This window comes from Festucalex cinctus, chromosome 21 (genome assembly GCF_051991245.1).
Source record: "Festucalex cinctus isolate MCC-2025b chromosome 21, RoL_Fcin_1.0, whole genome shotgun sequence".
Lineage (NCBI taxonomy): Eukaryota > Metazoa > Chordata > Actinopteri > Syngnathiformes > Syngnathidae > Festucalex > Festucalex cinctus.
Window position 1 is genome coordinate 1,202,631 of NC_135431.1, and position 21,310 is coordinate 1,223,940.

The 21,310-nt window shown below is 44.3% G+C and overlaps 2 protein-coding genes across 11 annotated transcripts in view; one reads left to right on the forward strand and one right to left on the reverse strand.

Moving 5' to 3' along the window:
- LOC144010741 (uncharacterized) overlaps positions 1-21,310 on the forward strand; it is a 256,051-nt gene that overhangs the window by 20,975 nt on the left and 213,766 nt on the right. For 6 of the 7 annotated variants that reach the window (XR_013281319.1, XM_077511197.1, XM_077511193.1 and 3 more), the window contains exons 2-3: positions 2,760-2,931; positions 17,357-17,453. The gene's annotated coding sequence lies outside the window, so the exon portion shown is untranslated. The remainder of the gene's footprint in view (positions 1-2,759; positions 2,932-17,356; positions 17,454-21,310) is intronic. The other variant, XM_077511192.1, reaches the window with a different exon arrangement.
- LOC144010739 (prospero homeobox protein 1-like) overlaps positions 548-21,310 on the reverse strand; it is a 35,343-nt gene continuing 14,580 nt past the window's right edge. For all 4 annotated transcript variants that reach the window (XM_077511186.1, XM_077511188.1, XM_077511187.1 and 1 more), the window contains 2 exons: positions 18,755-18,949; positions 548-4,335 (listed from right to left, as the gene is read on the reverse strand). In XM_077511186.1, coding sequence (XP_077367312.1) covers positions 4,150-4,335; positions 18,755-18,949 — 381 coding nt within the window. In that variant the 3' untranslated portion in view covers positions 548-4,149. The remainder of the gene's footprint in view (positions 4,336-18,754; positions 18,950-21,310) is intronic.

The following is a 21,310-nucleotide window of genomic DNA, read 5'->3' on the forward strand; positions in this document are numbered from 1 at the left end:
CCGTATGAACTTGACAGCACGTTTGTCTTTCCAAAAAAAAATAAAAATAAAAATCAACACCACCGCTCCTATTGGAATTACTGCACTAGTATAATCATCATCATGTCATACAAAAAAACAAAAACACTATTTACACAACATATTGCTAACTTCTACAAAGGCAGTTGCTCTCACTTTTTCAAGTCATGGATATTTACAAAAAGAAATTCCACTCATAATCACAATCAAGAAAGAAAAAAAAAAGATGAACAAGTGAAAGCATCAGGAAACAAAAAGTGGAAAAAAAAACAAAACAGGTCAGCGAACGGATCAGAGGAAAAGATGGCGACGCACGCACGCACGTCGCCGCCGAGGCTTAATGAGAGTCATTTACATGTCAGGGTGGCAGTCCCAGGGCTGGGGGAGGGGCAGGGGCGGAGGGGGTGGGCGGTCGGCGCGTTGAGAATTGTGTCACTAACTGGTTCACAGGTTCTCATAATCGGCCTTTTCATACGCACGCACACACACACGCAAAAGCACTCTGAAAATTCCACAAGTTTTCAGCGACTGTTTGAACCCGCTGAAGGGGGGGGAGGAAACGAGCGCTGTTCAAAAAAAAAAAACAAATCGGTTGTGGACAAGGTGTGACACGGGTGTTCCTCGTATTGACGAGCGCCCCGTTGTTTTCCACGCCTTTCCAAACACGCTGCAGGCTTTTCTCTCGGCTTTCAATTGAAAGAAACGGATGCTGGTGCAACTCGAGGGGCGCTGCTGACAGACCTTTTCTTTTTTTTTTCTTTTTTTTTTTTCTGAATGTGTAACTCCATTTGATTGACCATAGAAAACTGTACAGCTATTGTTTGTATTTACACTAGCAACAACATTTTTTTTTTTTTAAGTTTAGTTTTTCAGATCTGAAGAAAAAGATTTATTTGAAAAAACAAAAAGTGTGTTGGGCAAACTGAACAAAGTCATCACTAAAAAGCAACTCGCATCTCCAAACATTTGCCACTAAAGTATTATTTGCCCATAAATTTATATTGTACAATTGTTTAGAAAAAGATTAAATATGTCATTTAACTCATTGACTGGCAGCCATTTTTCACTGTAGCAACTTCCTTCACTCCCGGCTGTTTTACTGGATTTGGACTGATTTTTGTAAGGCCCACAGAATACTGTGTTCTAATGCTATCAAAATATGAAACCTACCAAAAGAAAGAATAGTCTCTTCATCAGGTAAAAAAAATAAAAATAAGTATTTTGTATGTGTTTCCGTTTTGCAGCAATTAGCGTTAGAATAAAGCTAAATTTCGTCATTATTCACAAATCTATTTAGAATTGTTATTGAGATTTTTTTCCCCAGCGTGGCCCTGGTTGATCTCTTATACTCTGTTGCCACCTGCTGGCCATTTTTTGTAATAACTAGCATTTCTTCAACCGTCCTTTGCAGTTGAGAGGCTGCATCAAAGCCTTCTGTATGCTCTTGCATAAAAAAAACAAAAACCTATAAATAAGTCTTTGGGACACTTAAAACATTTAAAATAGAACGTATTTATACGTTTTTGGGAACAAATGAGTTAACATGAAAAGAATGATGCCAAAAAAAAAAAATGTTTTGAGTGTCTGTAAGTCTTGAGGGCTTTCAATTAAAGGAAGCGGCAGGGCGTGGAGCCGTATTCACAAGAGGATCCTTTCTGTTTTTGTTTTTGTTTTTTTGTTTGGGGCACTTTTGAGACGTTCGGGCACAGTGAGAAAATCGTCCGACGCGCTCTCTCAGAGGCCGCCGATCTTAAGAACGCCGCCGCCGCCTTCTACTCAGATAATGAAGGGAGTTGCTCTGGCTCTTTCTCTGCCTCCTTTTGTCAGCCGCTTTTTGTCTGGCTCGGGGGGAAAAAAAAGTCGGCAGGTTAAGCGACCTGCCCCCTTTTGATCTATTGTCATAAACGGTGCACGAAACGCAACGTCCTCGTCTGTGATGTCCGGAGTCACTCAGGTATTTAATTCCGAGAGAGAGCAAAAAAAAAACAACCGAATGCCCAAGCAACAGGTAAAACTTCCCCGTAAGCGTGAGGCCACCGTAGCTAATTAAAATCCAAGAAACTCTTCTCCAAAAAAAAAAAAAAAAATGCTCACTGAAAACAATTAAGGAAAAAAGAGGAATCGACTGATTATCCTCAATACCACATAGTGTGAATAGAAAGTTGCAAAACTATCAAGGAAAATAAAGTCAAGAGCTTTTATAGGCTCATTTCAAACATTTCTTTCTATTTTTAGTGTCCCGAAACAAACAAACAAAAACAAAAAAAACGATGAAAAATGTTGGATATAAATATTTTAAAACTACTAACATTGTATATTTGTAAAGTTATGGTTAATTTTGCTCCTACTCCAGGGTGGAAAAAAAGGGAAATAATCTTTTGTTGTCAGTATTATATAAAGAGGCTGTCAAAGGTTTTTTAAACCGAATAAAACTTGTAAGTCCGTCAGAAGCCCGACAAATTGAATAGGTGCAATGACACAATAAAATAGCATTATATCCCCCAAAATGCACATTTCGACAAGCAATTTATTTTTTTTAAATGCCATTTTTATGAACTGTTCATTGTGGTGGACTCAATTTTTTCATTTTAACGTTTGACAAATAAAGTGATGGTCAATGTTTGAATCTCTGAAAATGTACGCAACCCGTCAAACATTTTATCATTCTGAATGAATCTTTTTTTTTTTTGGAAACTACCTGTGCTAATTTTGTTGTCCAATCTCCCTTGTGTTTTCCGCAGGACGGGGTTGGAGCGGGAGTTTTTTGGGGTGCGTGTGGCCCTTCACTCCGAGCCTTTTATCTGCGCTCTTTGTAGTTTGCTGAGATCTCCTGCGTCTACCCCTTGGGCCAGCGCGCTCACCTCCGACCTCGTATTGTTCCCTCCCCCGGGGAGCCGGATCACATAAATGCAGGTGAGCGTTGGTGAGGGGTGGGGGTCTTAATGACCCTTTTTTTTGTTTTTGTTTTTTGAGACTCTTCAATTATGCATTGTACCCGCGACACTGTACTTCCCCATCAATTCAAGTATCAGCTGCTCTTCACATCATTTCACCGCATGCCATTTACAAGAAAACATCAAAATCTGCGGCATACAAAAAAAAAGCTGACTTTTGCGCCGCTTGGTGAAAAATAGTGCTAGTATATAAAACGACCTCACTTGTGTACAGCAAGCAAACGAAACAAAAAAAAAACCCGCAATGTTCAGCCATGTAAAAGTTGCCACCAATAAGATGAGTGGCAAACCAAAAAAAAATAAAACATCTGCTTCATCAACATCTCACTGGCCCAGCGCAGGAAACTCGACAAAATCAACGTATGCTGCTCCGGGCTAAAATCCCCAATGAAGCAAATATAAAAGACAAGATTTCAAGTGATGGACACAAGAATCAGAATATTCCACAATCTAAACGCTTTTCCAATACTCTTAAGAGGAATAATTTATTCTTTTCTTTTTTTTTCCCCCCCACTCCGAGGGGGACAAACAAATCTTCAAGTGCCAACCTTCAGCAAAGCGGTGGTGACAAATAATAAAATCATCATACACAACAGAAATAATCCAAAATCATCATCATAATAATATTAATAATAATAATATTGTACACCCGATGAACACAATGCCCTCCGTGCAGGGGAAAGAAAAAAAAAAAACACTTCAAAACGGGGTTCAGAGGTGTCAGCATCTATTTTGAAAGGAGGTCCAAACTGGCACCGACTAAGTCCAGTCAAGCTCCTCAACTCGTTCTGTTCTTTGTGCTGAACGGTTCTGTTGGGGGCAGTTCATTGGATGGGACCCCAAATGGACCGTCTCTCGGAATCTGTTCCCTTCATTGTCAATTAGTGTCAATCGGATAGCAGGCAAACCAAAAAAAAAAAAATGTGGATGAGGGGTCCCAAAATCAGCCCCAAAGTCTTTCAAAATCGTCAGTTCATCACCAGGAAAAGCAAAGCAACAACAACCGTTATCCGAAGAAAAGCAACACGAGAGCGAGTAGAGACAGCAAATGGGGGGAATGCTACGTCATAATTTTCATACAAAAGGGAAAAAAACAAAAAAAGGTCAGAGAATCATGTTGAAGTGAAGGGAAGGCGTTTTTTTTTGTTTTGTTTTGTTTTTGTTTTTTGTTTTTTTTTTACTCATGTAGCAGCTCCTGGAGGCAGTTGGGCGACTTGAAGATGTCGGGCACCTCGCTGTCCAGCTTGCAGATCACCTTGTAGATGGCCTTCTTCCACGAAGGGTCCACGTCTTTGCCCGCCACGATGGCGTTGAAAAACTCGCGCAGCGTGATCTCCGCCACCTCCAGGAAGCGATCGGGAACCTGCAAAACAATTGATACCCGTCAATACAGACCTGCTCATCACAGGACTGAGATTTCACAGTGGACCTCAATTGCACTATAAAACCTTTCCAGGTGAATTGGAGTTCACCTCTAAACTTTGGAGTGCACGTGTCCAACTGTTTTGGCGTTTCGAAACTTGCTGTTCTCCAACAAGGAGCTGTATAATCTAACGTATGGTGTTCCACAAGGTTCAGTTCTGAGGCCTCTACTGTTTCCATTGTAGCTGCTGTGCGGGGGTGCTGGAGCCTATCCCAGCCAGCTTGGGGCAGTCGGCAGGGTACACCCTGGTTGCCAGCCAATCACAGGGCACACAGAGACGAACAGCCATCCACACTCACAAACACACCTAGAACAATTTAGAGCACCCATTTAACTTGACACGCATGTCTTTGGAATGTGGGAGGAGACTGGAGTACCTGGAGAAAACCCACGCAGGTACGGGGAGAACATGCAAACTGGGAGGCGGACGTGCTAACCAGTCAGCCCACCGTGTCGCGTCATCGTACACATCAAAATGAAATTGGATGTATTTGATCGTGCAGATATCATATTGGATGACGTCTGCTAAGAGTGCTTCTTTATGGCACCCAATGCTGATACGATCTCGGCGCATGATAAAAGCATAAATCTCAACTTCCTTAAAAGCGCATCGAAGCTTCCACCTGAGAAAAGCCACTTCTTGTGAATTTTCTCACAACGCCCACTTCCCTCCACACGCTGACAACTTTATAGGTCTCGCTGTAAAAAAAAAAAAAAAAAAAAAAGGAAGAAAATACTACCTGTGACCCAAAGGTGATAAAAGGACCTGCGTACACTCGGTACTGAAGGAGAAGTATAGATACTTGTGGAAAAAAACGACTCTCATAAAAGTAGAAGTGACTCTGAAGTACTGAAGTACTTTAATGCAAAAACGTCTTTCCTCTTCTATTAACTTGCAAAGTACTCATAATGAGGTGTTTTTTTTTTTTTTAATCATGCATATCATACAATCTTTCACACATATTCCATTGGGTTATGTTTCCACAACCTTTTGAATATTTTCATACATCCTCACCATTGTATTGTGAGTCGACAGTCGATCACAACTGAACAGTTGCGGAAGCCGTTTTGCCTCTCATCTGAGCGGACCTCATCCGGATGCAGGCGTGTTGGTGTGGAAAACCAAAATACTTCTCCTCTAACTCACAAGCAAACCCCAACCGTGAATGGCAGTTATTGTTTGGAATGGATACAACGGAGAGAACTCACAAGTGGCTTTCACGACTGCATGTATTCGTTAAATGCCGTTGGCTAATTTAACGTACCCTACCACCAATAGAACGTCGGGCTGTGCAATTAGTCGAAATTCAGTTGCAATTTCAATTCTCAAACTCCACAATTGCAAAATCAGCATAATGGTTTTCATACTAAAAAAAAAAGATTCATACTAAATTTTGAGTAGTTCAAATTTACACAATTGGACCTTTTTTTTTTTTTATTTAAAAAATGTAATTTAATAAACTTTGTTTCATCCAAAAGGAACTTGCATAATTATATTTTAAAATAATTTTATTAATGTTAATATTTTATTAATTTTATTTCTTTATTTTTGTTTCTGAAGCATTTTCTTGTTTAAAAAAAAAAAAAAGATCGTACCTACTTCACAGTGCACATGCTAAACTCCAACTTCAGTTTTTTTCCCCCACACATAAATAAATAAATAAATACATAAATAAATACATAAATAATAATACATATTATAAATATATATTATTATAAATTCTGTTTGGTCCAAAAGGAACGTACATAATTAGTGTTTCTATTTTTTTAAATTGGTCTTAATATTGTTTAATGCTTAAACATTTTCTTGTTTTATACCCAAAAAAAAAAGTTTGAATAATCGTGATTTCAATTATTGCCAAAATAATCATGATTATTATTTTTTCCATAATCGAGCAGCCCTACTAGAACGACTTGAAAGCCCTCCAAAGGTGCTCAATGATGGACACAGCCCAAAAAGTATTGCAAAGAACAAATACCTGAAAAATCAACTTGACGTTTGTACTTTGCTACTTCACACCCCTGTTTATTGTCTCTCTTAAAAAAACAGAAAAAAACACGTACAAACACACACAAGCAAGCTGTGACCAAACAAGCCGAGAGGTGCGAGTGCGCCGGCGGCGCCGGCAAAAGAGGAAGCACTAAACGCTTTCGGGACCGGGAGGACCCGGCTTGAGGCCCTTTTAGTGTCCCTGACAGCAGCGCTCAGCCACACCACGCCTGGCAAGCCTCCGTCACACCTTGCCGCCAGCCAACACGCTGTCACATGCGCCCGCACAAGCGCGCACACCTCCTTGTGCCAAGGAGATGACACATCCTGTAACGGCGATACGGAGGCCACATATTGCGCGCCTCGCCACGGTTTGGCTCCGTCTCCTTCCTCCCGACCGGAGCGTCGGGGCGACGCAGCCTTCAGGGGTCACCTGCTCGGATATTGCTGACTGTCTCGGCGGCTCGCCTCGCTTAGCCGACACGCACACACGAACACGAAACAAGCTGTGGTGGGATGTATCCAAGTACAACTACTTCGTTCTCATTAAAGTTGTCCAAACAGTTGTATCTTCATCAGGCACCTTGATTGCCCGAACCAAAAAAGTGAAGCAACAAGAGTGGCCTCATATTTATTTATTTTTCCTATAGTTCTATCCTGACTATCTACTAGTCCTTATTTTTCAAAATAAGCTCCTTACTCTTGAAAGCTCGATGTAGCGTCAACTTCAGTTTAGACCTTGGCATCTTCAAATTTTGACAAAGCACGGCGCTATGAAGCAACATGAACCGACGAACGTTAATGACGACGACGACGACTACGAGTTATTTCCGGTGACAAGAAGGATTCATGGCGAATGGGTCGGCTTGTGCCAGCTTCAAAGCCAGTCACAAATTCTGTCGAATCTGGAAAAAACACGTACAGGTAAGGTTCTTTTTCAATTGTGGTAATTAGCTCGTATAGCTGTGTCTTGATAGCATGAATGTCTTTAGCGATCTTAACAGCATGCTACATTTAACATGATTACTTTTTTATTTTTTTTATTTTTTACTCAGTTGACATTGTTAGCAAAGCTACAGGAATCCGTTGTGGTAGCAGTAATGTCATTAGCTAGCTCAACAATGTTACATTTTACGTGTTTTTTTTTTCGTTACTAAGTCGACAATGTTAGCAAAGCTACAAGAGCACGTTCCTTTGTTTGTATGAATGCTGTTAGCTAGCGCGACAACATGCTACATGTAACACGATTCTATTTTGTTTTGTTACTCGGTTGTTCGCAAAGCTACGATTAACGTACTTTTGATAGTATGACTGTTCAGCAACAAGCTAGGTGTAACATGATTTTAAAAAAAATGTTCTCGGTAGGAACACTTTGTAAGTTATTGACTAGGGAATTAGGGAAATACTTTGTCTGTAGAGAAGCTTTATTTTATTCATTGTGGAAAGTTAATACTGTTTATAAAGTGGATACATAATTCCCCAGTTCTACTTTTACCAGTCTGTTTTTTTTTTTTTTTTTGCCTTGTTCCACGAGTATCTGTACGTCAGCATCAGCCTTTGCCACCTCTGCACACAATATGACAGAATAGCTTCCAGTGGCCCCTGCTCCTCCAGTGTCCTGCAGATACTCATCACCAGTGTCAGGACACAGCAAGGTTAGTGGCCATTGTAACGCACACATGCACTCACACATACACGATAGCAGTCATGCCTGTTCGCACATAACACACATGGGACGACAGTCCGCCCCCCTCCAAGTGATGAATGGAGGCTACGGAGCCCGTTAGCCTGTGCTTGTGTACAGTACGTACGCAGCGGTGTGAAAGGTGAGTTGTGAATAAGAAGCCCCTCCGCCCATACAAAAACACAAACCCCAAAAAATCCCAACGTAGCGACTTGTTTTGGTGGCGTTGGTCCACGACGACCCTGCGCCGGGAGTGCCGCATTACTAAGAATATTCCCGCATGGAATTTCTCCTGACGTTTTGACTATAAAAGGACAGCAAAACGCTGACTACAAGGAGAATGCAATGTCAAGGAGAAAAGGGTATTGGTATTTTAGATCCTCTTGACGAAGGGAGGTGGCGGTGTGGGGGTAGGTAGTGGCGATGGTGGGGGACGGAGGGGCTGCAAAGAGTCTGAGGACCAAGGGGACCGGCGTGACAGAACAGTTATTTATGTCCATTTTTTTTTTTTTTAGTGAACAGTTTGTTTCTGCCCCAATCATCGACCTCTCAAAGTGTGCCTGCTGCAGGGGTCAGCGACCTTTTTGAAACTGAGAGCTACTTCTTGGCTACTGATTAATAAGAAGGCCTACTGCTTTGTGCACACTTACGAAGAAACACATTTGCTCAAATTACCTCCAATTATAACTTAATAATAATTTGTAAAATTCATCGAACTCACAATAATAATTAAGTGATTCACCAAGGTGTGAAACAGATTCATGTCACATTATTTGTATGACTCTGCAACTGGTTTCATTTTCAAATGACCACTTATACAGTATTACTAGGAAATCTACAATGTCTCAATCACAACCGTTGGTGAGGTCTTTTTGAAACAAAATTATGTTGACGACTCCTGGTTTACTGATTCCCAAGTACAAGGTTTTCCTGGAAAATGGACTCTTTGAGTAGGTTAACTGTGGCCTAAGGCGAAAAGCCTGTTATTTATGCCATTTAATTATCATAACTTTCTTTGCTATTCGGAGTCTCAAACTCAATTTAAGGGGGAGGCATCTAGAGATAAGAGTCTGGGCTACATCAAGTATTCCACAAAAAATGGTGCAACAAATCCAATCTTGTCAATCTTTCCTAGTCAGAGTTGAGAACATGAACAGTTCCTCATAATGTCAACAAGATTGGTGAGCTTGTCCTGTCTCTCATCTCCCTGCTACTTTGCATCATCTTCAACATGCCTGCTTGAGCCATGATGTCGGATTTCTTGAACAGCGCAACTTTCTCTGTGCGTTCAAGACACGTCGGGGTGCCCCTGTGCTCATTGAAAAAAACATTCCGTCTACACTTTTTCTTAAAATTGGCTGTTCTTATCGCCAAGCTTTTTCTTGACTGCGGGTTTTGAAATAGACATGACAGGATGTTGTTTCCTTCCACTTTGTGTCACTTCAGAAATACATTTCGTGGAAAACTGTCAAGGGCCTGAGCGGTGGTAGCCCATAAGTGATTAAAAAAACACACACATCCACAACGCCTAGGATAACAAAAAAATGAGTTTTATAATATTTACTATATCTAAAAAAAGATACACGTATTTCAAAAAATTAGTTTGGACAGACCGTTTTTAACTATATCGGTGAGTCTTAACTGTTTTCAACCCTCTTCACTCAACCCCATCCCTGGTTCGCCTTCATCACACTCTCTTGGGTCAGCTGTTGGGCCTTTGTTCCACAGGCATTGTGGGGGATTATCCGGTATGGCCGCTCATTCGCTCTGCTGTCCGCTAAATGGGGCCAATCGCGTGGCTTACAATCCTTCATACATATTTCATTGGGCTTTTGAACAAGTTCTCAGCAGAGCCCAAAATTAAAGGACAGATGCACAAAGCGGAGAGGAGACGAAAAGGCAAACAAGGTAACAGAGTACAAAGTCTCTTTTTGTCCTTATGTTGCCTTGGTTCAAATAAAAACTGAGCCGGCGATTCATTCATGGGAGTATTTTTGTTAGAGATCCACGCTGTCCTGCAGGGACCTTCACGGTCCTTTCGTCGGATCCAAAACATTATTTTACAAGCTTACAGACCTGAAGAAACATGATTAGCAAACGTACACTGCCAAATGGAGGACTGTGACAGAAGTCCATTGCCCCCAGCCCTCATGGTACAACCTACATGAGTTATTGGACCCCAGGGTCAATTTTTATTGTCTCTAACCAAAACAATAGTCCCAGGCTGTATCATTCTGTCAAGGGCACAAAAGCGCTACATTTAGAGTGACAAGGATTGTAGCCATGAAGTCCGTTTTTTTCCCTAAGAGATGCGGTAGTGTTTGGGAGAGACAAACTGTCTACTGCTGTGTCAGGACATGGCTTGAAGTCTGCAGTTTCTCTGACGAGAAAGAAGTTGTAAAGACAAAAATAATCAATTGTTAGATCTCGAAATGTTGTATTGCTCCTGTCCAAGTCCATGTGTCCTTTTCTCCCACCGTCCCTCACGATACAAAACGACATGCATCCCAAAGGTTCAATTATTGGATCGCAAGGCTGTCTCATTCTCGTATCAAGGGTACAAAAGCAGTGCATTTGAGGGTACCAACCCAAACTAAGGGATAAGACTGTTGTCCAATGCGATCAAGGGACATAGTATGTAGTCTGTAATCCCTTTGACCAGAAAGAAAGTTCAGTTGCCAGGTCCAGATATGGTTGTAGCCCACTGTAAGAATACAATATGAGCGGATCATTCTAGCTGGTCCTTGTTGGGTAAATACCAATCAAGGAGAAAGAAAGGCAAGCAAGGCAGATGAAAGAAAAAGAGGGGTCTTCTCCGACGAGGCCGTTAATCACTCTCATTCACTGGCTTCCCTCCTCCCCTCTGCTCTCCTGACAGGTTGCTTTGAGACACAAGGATAAGCTCTTTTTCACAGAGAGGGAATCGGATTTCCTGCTTTTTGATGAGATAATAAAATATGATGGCGGACAATAGGAGCCTGTGGACAGCTTGCTGGGAGCTATTCACTCCTGCCGTGGCACCCTGTCTTAAGACTGCTTAGACAAACGTTTGGAAAGGTAGCCAGGGGCCCAAAGCCTTCATGCTGGGGCTACTGTTACACACCCGGCATCTAATTGTGCATTTGTATGTGTTTTGGGAAAGACTGAGAAATCTCTTCTCTCTTGGTGACTCAGGGTTGGCTGTTTGTTTGGCCAGCGTGTTTCTCCCCCCCTTGCTTTTGGGAACTGTCAGGAGATGTATTGCACCTTCTATTTGCACAGCATTGGCCAAACACGACGAGACCCTGGAAGATAAGGCTGTGCTCGTGTGTGTGTGTGTGTGTGTGTGTGTGTGTGTGTGTGTGTGTGTGTGTTTGTGTACTGTATAGCCTTGAAGGATGAAATGCAGTGAGATGACACAGACCCTGGTGATGGCCGGCCAGGTTAATTCCTAACTCTTAACTCCGGCTGGGAATACTCACACTTCCCATGGCTTTCAGGCTCACTGCACGTTTTGTAAACTCAAGTGGGGCAGATCATTGACTTGGCATTTGTATTTAGTAGCATCACATGTCTGCTGAGAGGGAATCCTTTCAGAACCAGCTAAAAATATTAAAAACTTTTGAAGTCACGGACCCCTTTCAACGTGACGACCAATACATAGCCGTACCGTAGCTAAATCATTTTTAGTTAACTTTACGGTGAAAAAAAAATTGACTTTTAGTCACTTGCCGTCTAACCCCCTAAATCACAAAGCCGTTCTTGGTAATCATAAACCAAAAATGAGTAAAAAACAAACAAACTATATAGTCAGCAGTCAATCGTAGGACATATGCTCCCACTCAAGCCGTCAGTGGATGGAGTTTGCTTTCCAAAAAGTCAATCAACAGTAACGCAAGGCCGCTTTGTAAAATTGTACGTTATTGTGAGTCCTTGCATGTTCCAGTGAACCTTGAACAGACCAATTGCACTGAGTCAAAGCAGAACTTCCCGAACCTTCGCCGCGCTCGCTCTCTCACGCGCAAGAACACATAGTCCCCTTTGCCTCGCATATCTGTTCCGATCAATAATCTACAAAGGCCTCGATAAGTCCTTGGCCCACACTGTCACTTTGGACAAACACAACCCATGTCCCCTGTCTTTCGGCCCCTCGCCGCGCTCGTCCGCAACCACTGATAAGACTTGGGGCCACGGATGAAGAGTCCAACTAAAGCGCAGAGTCCTTGTTTTTACTCTCACCCCCCTCAACTGCCGCATTGTCTCCAGCTAAGATTCCCCTCAGCTCCTCAGCAGAAAGTCTTAGGTGAGCACTGGGACAGGAAAGGGGCCTTAAAGCTGAGCAAACATCAGCCACCCTCAGTCCGCTGATAGCCTTGAGAATGCCGAGCCCTTGAGGCGCTGCTGCGTCCGCGTGAATGTGTGTGCGTTTGTCCAATGTGTGTTTTGTGAGACTGAGCAGCGGTGTCACTTGAGCTGCTCTCCGGGTTCACCGAGTCGATGGCAGCACAGGGTCAGAGACGCACAGGAAGCGGTCACACTCCTGTCCCCATCTTTCCTTCTTGTTCCTCCTCACCTCAGGCCCCAGTCCTCTCACAAAAACACCTCCTTGTCTCGCATCATTATTATTATTAGAGAAGACTTATCTGTGACATTAGCACCTTGTTCTAGTCTCAACTCTGTTGGCTTACATGCAGAGAATCCCATTTGGGGCTATTTGATATATTGACATGATAAAGGCTAGAAACCATTCGTGACATGGACATCGAAGGAAAGCCAGAAATCAAGAGTTCAATCCCTTGTACACACACTGGGGGAGAGCAACCACAATGAGGTGGGGTCACCAAGTCATGTAACGGCGGGTAGGGGTGGGGGGTGGGGTTCCTCTGGAGGTCAACAAGTCAGGGAGACGGAGCAAGCAGTAGGCGGAAGGGAAGAAAGGACCGAGGGAGTCTGCAAGATGGAAAGAGGACATCTGGAGAGGGAGAGAAAGAATAGATGGGCAGGATGAAGGGGGGGGGGGCAAACAATAAAGAGGAATAAGATGTCGGGATGCAGATTGGAGGAGGCTGAGGAAAGAAAGGGGGAATCATGCATGGAATTGGAGGGGGTGTGTGGGGTGGGGGTGGGGTTTAGCGCTTGGACACATCTGCACCTCTGATGCACGCCCTGGTCATTTTGGCATCGGGCCCTTTGCCACGCTTCATTAGTCACTCACACACACAAAATGCTCCAGAAATAATGACATCATCAGCAGCTGTGCCACTGAGCAAGGTGACCAGGGACAGAAGGAGGTGGGGAGGAAGGAAGGAGCAAGGAAGGAAGGAGGCACAGAGGGAGCCTGGAGTATAAAATGGGGCAAAACAGGTAACACCATTCCAGTGATTGGTCCTTCCGAGCTGCAACCTCTCCATACACACACAAATATACTCACACAAATCAACACACACGCACACACATCAGGACACTCACATGGTGAAATGAAAAGAGCTGTCAAGCCACATCAAGTGGGGGTCCTCCATAGCCTGCGGCCATTGGCGAGAAGCAGATGATGCCACTCGTCTAACTCTCCTCGCCAAAGACCATTGAAAGGCCACAAGAAGACTCAGGTAGGATGCTTGAACTTTATTCACAATTTCTTACTTTCTGCAGTGAATGTCATCTCTATCCATCCATTTTCTTAACCACTTGCTCCTCACAAGGGTTGCGGGGGTACTGGAGCCTATCCCAGCTAGTTTCAGGCAGTAGGCGGGGTACACCCTGAATCAACCTGAGCCAACCGCAGGGCACACAACCGTCCACAAGCACACTTAGGGACAATTCGGAGCGCCCAATTAACCTGCCACGCATGTCTTTGGAATGTGGGAGGAGACAGGAGTACCCAGAGAAAATCCCACACAGGCACGGGGAGAACATGCAAAACTCCACCCAGGAAGGCCGGAGCCTGGACTCGATCTTGCGTCCTTTGTACTGGCAGGCGGACGTGCTAACCACTCAAAATGTCATCTCTGTGCTTGTAAAATGCTAACCTGATTAGACTAAACTCCCAGTTTTAGGTGAAAATCAGACCATAGCAACAGTTTTAGAGCATTACTCCTCACATTTCAAAATGTGCCTCCAAGAGACGCGTAAAGTGTGTAGAAGCCCCGCCCCCTCCTACATTGTTGGAGAGTGCTTAGTGCACCTTTCCTCAAGGAGAGCTTCAAATGCTAGCTGCATATAAAGTCTATATACATTCAGGAGTGTGGATGCCAGTGGCATATTGTATTGCTTTTATTTTTGGAAGCTCTGAACTTAAATCTATAGCAGTATCTTATTCATCTCCCAAGGTTATTTGATTTTTTATTTTTTTTTTCTCACAAACTCTGAGCACATCTCGGTGAGTAGATGCCGGACGAGACTATCAATGTTTTGCGCTCAGACTACTTGCATCCTCCTTGTGGGTCCTCTGCACCCGCCGCAACCTTTTTCCACCTCCAGTTCTCAGAGGTCAGACTTTGGTCAAAGACGCACGCCCCCCTTCCACACAAACATACACAGTGTCCTTACGTAGTGACATAAAATAGACGGAAAATGGACAAATGTTACGATGCACTACAGGATTCCGGCCCATCTTCGCTTTCTGCTCGCCACTACCTGCAAACGCTCTTCAAGAAGTTTTATTAACCTCTTCATTCTCAAAGTGGGGACTACTTTACATCAATTTTTTTCAATTTTCACCTCATTCATCCCATTAGCATTATGATTTTAAAAACTAGAGATGGACACGGTAGCCTACTGTACTTCAGGGGTCACAAACTTGTGGGCCGATTTATGGCCTGAAGGATGATATGGAACCTGCTGATGACACACTGATACTCAAATCTCACTGGACAACACCCCCCACTTTTGTACGTATTCCTAAAAACAAGAAACTCTTAATTCCTTAAAAAAAAATAATAATAAAATTGAAGTTGTTGAGGTTTCAATAAGCAAGCTTGTGTTGCATTTGAACAAGTCTGACGGCCATGAGCTAGTTGGACAAAACACGTCCAGTCCGCGGGTGAACAAAAGAGGAAGAGGAGAAACTCAACACCTGACTGTGTGTCACCACTTTCGCAGGTATCGTCCTCTCTCAAACAGATCATAGGAGCTTCCTCTTTTAAATGTCCGCGTCTGAGGAAACTTGGCCTGCTCCGTCCTATGGAAATTTGAGACTTTCCCAGAGCCATCATAAAACTGTCTTTTTATCAGACCCCCACCATCCTCACCATTAGCAGGTCACACACATTCCTGTCTCATGAAAGATGATGTGTGTTGTCATTGGGGGTTCAAACAGACAGAAGGGGGGGGGGGGGGGGGGGGGGGTCTACCAAAAGAAAAAGGGATGCTAAAACGCAAGTTTTCACTTGACATGAAAGCGCCGCCCCGCTCAAAGTCGAGGCTTTTTTTTTTTTCTTTTTTTTTTTCGGCGGAGGGCCGCACTTTGATGGCGGCGGACGTTGCCGATGAGAAAGCCGAGAAGAAAGGGAAGAAGAGAGGTGGGGAAGGGGGGAAAGAAAAGAGGCGAAAGTAGGTAATTAACGGCAAACTCTTTTAATTACCAGCTAGTGTTCATTGTGCCAGAAGGAATGTGACAATTATGCCATTAAAAGTTTCCTAATAGGAGGAGAAGGCGAGGCAGGGGGAAGACATGCGAGAGGAGGATGAAAGGAGAGAGGCGACGGACGGACGGACGGAAGGAAGAGAGAACGGAGCGAGCGGGGGGAGCCATTTATGAAAGGAAAAGAGGAAACAATCGCCACAAAAGAGGAGCTGGGAGGGAAGATGGCGAGCGTATTAGGCCAACACAGTGACAGAGCAGATTAGCATCAAACAAGAAAGGCCACGGACTGGTGTGTGTGCGTGTTTGTGTGTGTGTCACTGAAACAGAGGACATATTCATTCCAAAGACGCCACCAAGGTGGATGGAACTTTGATGATGCAGAATCTGGCAAACGGAAACTTCAGTGCGTGCGTGCGTGTGTGTGTGCTGAATGTGCGTAGGCTCCTGTTTCAAGTGCTGGTGCAGGCAGGTAGGGGAGGAACAGAAGGAGGAGGAGGAGGTGGTGTAGGAGAAAGGGGAGAGATCCAGAGAAAAAGTGCCTTGGGGGCATCCCGATCCACACATGCCGTCATCTCCATCCATCTCCACTTTTCCCTCTATGACTCACGCACACACACACTGGCGAAAAACACACTTAAGACGGAACGTCGGAACGAACTTGCACATATATAACACACACGTGAGTCCGACACACACAAAAAAAACCCACGCTCGCACACTTGTGGTGGCACACACACAACGCCCACGCGCACAACAAAAGGCCACACAAACATTGCGAGTTTCTCTTCTGCGCTGTTGCAATTTGCATGGATGGGCAATTTTTTATTATTTTTTTCCTCACGTTGGCCTCTAATCAGCTCCCGCATCTCTCAGGCACCTGCCCGCCTGCGTTAAAAAGCCTTCATATGCAAAATCACCCCCCACCCACAATCACCTCAACACAAGCCTTGCTTGCCCCCCCCAAAGACTTATTCACCTGTCCTGGCCTCTTCTTGCAAATGTTCACATTCATGTATGCAAATGTTAAAAAGGAAAAAAAAAAGCTGTTCCCCTGCAACCGGTTTTCAAGCCGTACGCTGGCAATTTGCTGTATGTCTTACAAGTGACGCACACCGGTGCTGGGGAGGAGCATGAAAAAGATCCAGTAATCAGCACGTGAATGCATTTTGAAATTTTCTGCGCGCTCACGCAATTTTTTTGTGGTTGAAACATGAAGATCAGATGTCATCAACGGCAACTTTGACGTCATCAAAAGAACATGGATTTGCAATCTTTGCACATGAATGTATCCTTGTGGAAAAAGAAATTTCCCAGTCCCTTTACATGTCCAGCAGCAATAAGAACAGATCATAAAATAAAAAATAATTCAATCAATCAATAAATAAGGTTATTACACCAGGGATTGCATTAATAATAATAATAATAATAATAATAATAATAATAATAATAATAATAATTCAATCAATAAATAAGGTTATTACACCGGAGATCGAATTAAATAAATTAAAGTACAGTAAAGTGCCATATTTGTGAAGTGCACGCTACACGGTGGACAAAAGAGTTCTTTAGTCTGTTGGTCCGGCACGTCTTCAGTGTGTTGTGGACAGAACATGGTGTCAAGGTTCTTCATTACAAAGATTGGACATTTAAATAGAGACGCTAAGGCCTGTTGATAAAATGATGCTTGCAGCTCCAGTTATTGTCATTCTTTGCTCATTTCCAACAGACTTATTGAGACATCATCATCCAAGTGCTTCTGCCAGGCCGAACCTTTCAAAAGCCTCCCTTTAGAGGACAGAAGATGGATGCAGGAAAGTGTTTACGTGAGTGTGCGTCTGCCCGCATGTATTGGTGTGTGTGTGTGTGTGTGTGTGTGTGTGCGTGTGTGTGTGTAGCCCCAGTGGACAAATAACGCGCACAGAGAAACAGACGGGTGGGGGGGGGGGCGGTGCAGAAAGAAAAGCGAGAGTGAAGCACTTCAAGTGTGTGCTGTGCAAAACTCCCACTGCTCGCAAGGGCACTTCTATCCAGTACGTCATCTCTCTCTTTGCCCCCCCCCGAAAAACCACCTCCACTCTCCCCTGACTCCCTACCTCCCTCCCTTCAATGCTCTTTCTTTTGTCTCTCAGCTCTCACCCTCCATACCCTATCTATCCATCTCACGCGTTCCCCTTCTCCCCCTCCTCTCTTCCTCTCGCTAAAACAGTAGGACGCTTAACCTTGATAGCAGTGAAACCCCCTCCACCCCCTCAAAGTGACACACACATACACGCGGGAGAAATGCTTTGCCAGCATGCTTGGTCTGGTCCAAGGGATGGCTGTACCCTTCGAGGTGAACAGGACACTGCTGGGAAATGCAGCAACAACAAAACGCTCGCACGGGGCACTCGTAGAACGGCAAAAGCGGCCGAAACCAACGCACGTGCGAACCTTCTTGACGTTCGGCCCGCACCGAGAGGGGAAATGGTTGAGCCAAGGTGGCAGAAAAAGAAGAAGCCGCATGCTGTAAAAAAAAGCCACCAAAAGCTGAAGTTACCCATTGAGAGTTTACAGTAAAATTGGAAGACGTGCGAGAGGAAAATGAGGACGGGGAAGTAGCAAGTGTGTCAAACGTACAAAGGCCGCGAAACAAAAGGTGGGGAAGAAGCGCAACAATCAAGTCAGTCAACTTTTCTTCCTCATTTGCCTTTTGAGTTGTCTCTTAGTGGAAAAACACATCAGACTGAACTAACCAGAAACCCGAAAACACAACAGCAGCCGCCTTACTTGCGCACGCTTTAAGTTCAAAATAAGCTGCATACCGTCTACCAACGCTAAACTTGCCACCAAGTTTGTTTCTATTCTTTCATTCCACAGAATGAAATCCACTCACCAAAGGGCTTTACATTTCAAGAATAAGACATGTCGCACTTTTATTTTTTCCCCCCAAATGCCATCAAGCCATTTGGATTAATCTGAGAAAAAGAATGCAGTTTTCTGGATGAAGTTTAAACATAAAAGTTTTAGGACATTAGTCAACTTAAACGTCCGGGAGCGATCATAAACCGGTGATGAAAGGAGCATCTCAAGGTTGAACTCTGGCCCTTGTAAGCTTTTGTACTTTTTGGCTCGAGCGCTTGCTTACCTCAAAGTCGTTGGCCTTGTTGTAGTGCATGTTGAGGGCCCTGAAGAGCTCGCAGTCCCGGCTCACGCTCAGGTCCTCCACACCAGCGGCGCCGTCGTTGATGGCCTGCCGGGCAAACTTCTCCATCTGGATGTAGTAGAACTCCCGGAAGTTGCTGAACCACTTGATGAGCTGTGAGGTGATGCAGCGGTTAAACTGGAAGAAGAAGACCAGGGACTGTTATAACTACTTGAGCCTTGACCTCGCACCACCAGACATCATGTCTCTTCTGGATGTGATAGAACAACAACTAGACTTGGACTTATACTGGCATTTAAACTTTACCCCAGAACTAAAAGCTTTTAGAAGACCCTAGTTTTCTTGAGGTCTGGTGTAATTTCTAAAGGTCAAGAGAAGACCTAGCTACAGGGTTAGTACCTCAAACAGGTCTGAATACCTTTTGAGGTGGGCTCTGCAATTGTAAAACTTAGTTCTGGATCTCTAAAGAGATCTGCCGTTTTTGTTCGACTTGAATCGTAATTTTTCCATCTTAGCAAGAGTTTTTGGACAATTGCCATGCTTCAGAAACTGTGGAAACAGTTCAGGAAATGCTGAAAAAAGGGTTACAGGGATGGCGAACTGCGGTCCTCGAGAGCCGGAGTCCTGCAGGTTTTAGAAGTTTCTCTACTTGAACCGCAGCTGATTCCAATCAACAGTATCGTTATCAGGCTTATGCTGAGCTGCTGATGAGCTGATCATGAATCAGCTGTTGAAGACGGAAAATATCCAAGACCTGCAGGACTCCGGCCCTCGAGGACCGGATCTCGCCATCCCCAGGTTAGTACTTTCAAGAGCAGGGGTGGGCCTCGAGGGCCGGAGTCCTGCAGGTTTTGGAGGTTTACCTCTCCCAACACAAGCTGATTCCAATCAACCGGATAATTATCAAGTTTATGCAGAGCTTGCTGATGAGCTGATCATATATCAGCTGTGTTGGAGAAGGGAAACGCGCAAAACCTGCAGGACTGCGGCCCCAGAGGACAGAGTTTGCGCACCCCTGTCCAAGAGGGTTAGTAGTTTCAAGAGGTCCAGGAACTTCTGCAGTGTTGGGCTGACTGGAACCGTTCCCGGAACAACAAATTCCAATAACTTTTTTTTTTTTACCTTTTAGTGACTTAAGTTAGAAATACACCGTTATTTTAGCAAGACATTTTGGACAATTAGCATATTCTGACTCAAAGCTCAGACTTAAACAGAATGTGAAAGAGCTCTGATCTTGAACCAGTCGTTAAGCGTTGGGGTATGCGCACGTTTCCAAATCTTCAGTCAAAAAAAAAAAGAGTCTGTCAAGGAAATGGCAAAGGTCTGTGTCATTCGAGTTTCTGCAGCTTAAGGTGGAGGCCCGTCATGTCTCAGCTTTGAAATGCCGCTGGATTTGGAAGTAAAACGACAAGACATGTCGGGATGAAAGCCTTCCCCGTCAGGGAGTCGAGATGTGAGGTGCCAAATGGAAAAAAGAAAAATTGTATGAGATAATAGAGACATTAAGTAAGACGTCGAGACAAGAGACTCTGTGTAAGTGAGAGTGTGTTCATCTTCCCCGCTGGGATCCGACATCCCCCCCGCAACACCCCCCCCCCATCATAACCCGAAGAGTAGAGGGAGAGGTGAATGGTGAATGGAAGCTGGCGAGGAGGCGGCGGCGGGGTTTGGTCCGCAAACGCATAATTGAGCAGAAAAACGATTAAGTCATCATCTGAAGCGCCCCGGCCTGCGGGGGGGCTCAAACAAGTACTTAACCCCGTTCACCAATTACACCCTGATTCTCCTCCCCTCTCCGCACCTCCCGGGCAGGAAGAAAGGAGAAGAAAAAGAGCCGGGGAAAAAAAAAAAAAAAGAGGGCGAGAGAAAGAGGCCGGGACGATAAGCTGCGGCGAAGACTTTGGCTATCTGATCTGTGCCGCTCGGCTGGATTCAATAGGGCCAAGTAAACCTATTAAGAGCCTCAGCGGGTCTCCGGCTCTTTTTTTTTTCTTCTTTCGCCTGTGAAAACACACTGTCTAAACAAGGCAGACACTAGATAAGGACTGCAGGAACCCTAACATGGTCCAGACCCTCCAAACGCTCTCATTGTTGCCCATGAAAAGTCGGTGCTGGGATGCAATTTGTACAAAGTATTCTCTCCTCGTTTGGTGGCGATTCTCTTGGCTGCACCAGTTCCAGTTTCGTGGGTGCCTTGAAATACCAACGAACGGACTCGTGCTACTTCAATGCTAACAAACGATGGGAAACTCCATCGGCAGACCAGCTATGTACCGGACTTGTTACCCTTTGAACAACTGATCTCATGCAAAACAACTAGACCAGGGGTCTCCAAGTTCGGTCCTCGAGAGCCCCTATCCAACCTGTTTTCCATGTTTCTCTCCACTAACACACCTGATTCATGATCGGGATCGGGATCAGGCTTCTGCAAAGCTTGCTGATTATCTGATCATTAGATTCAGCTGTGCCGAAGGACGGAGACCTGGAACCTGGAAAACAGGCTGGATAAGGGCTCTCAAGAACCGAACTTGGAGACCC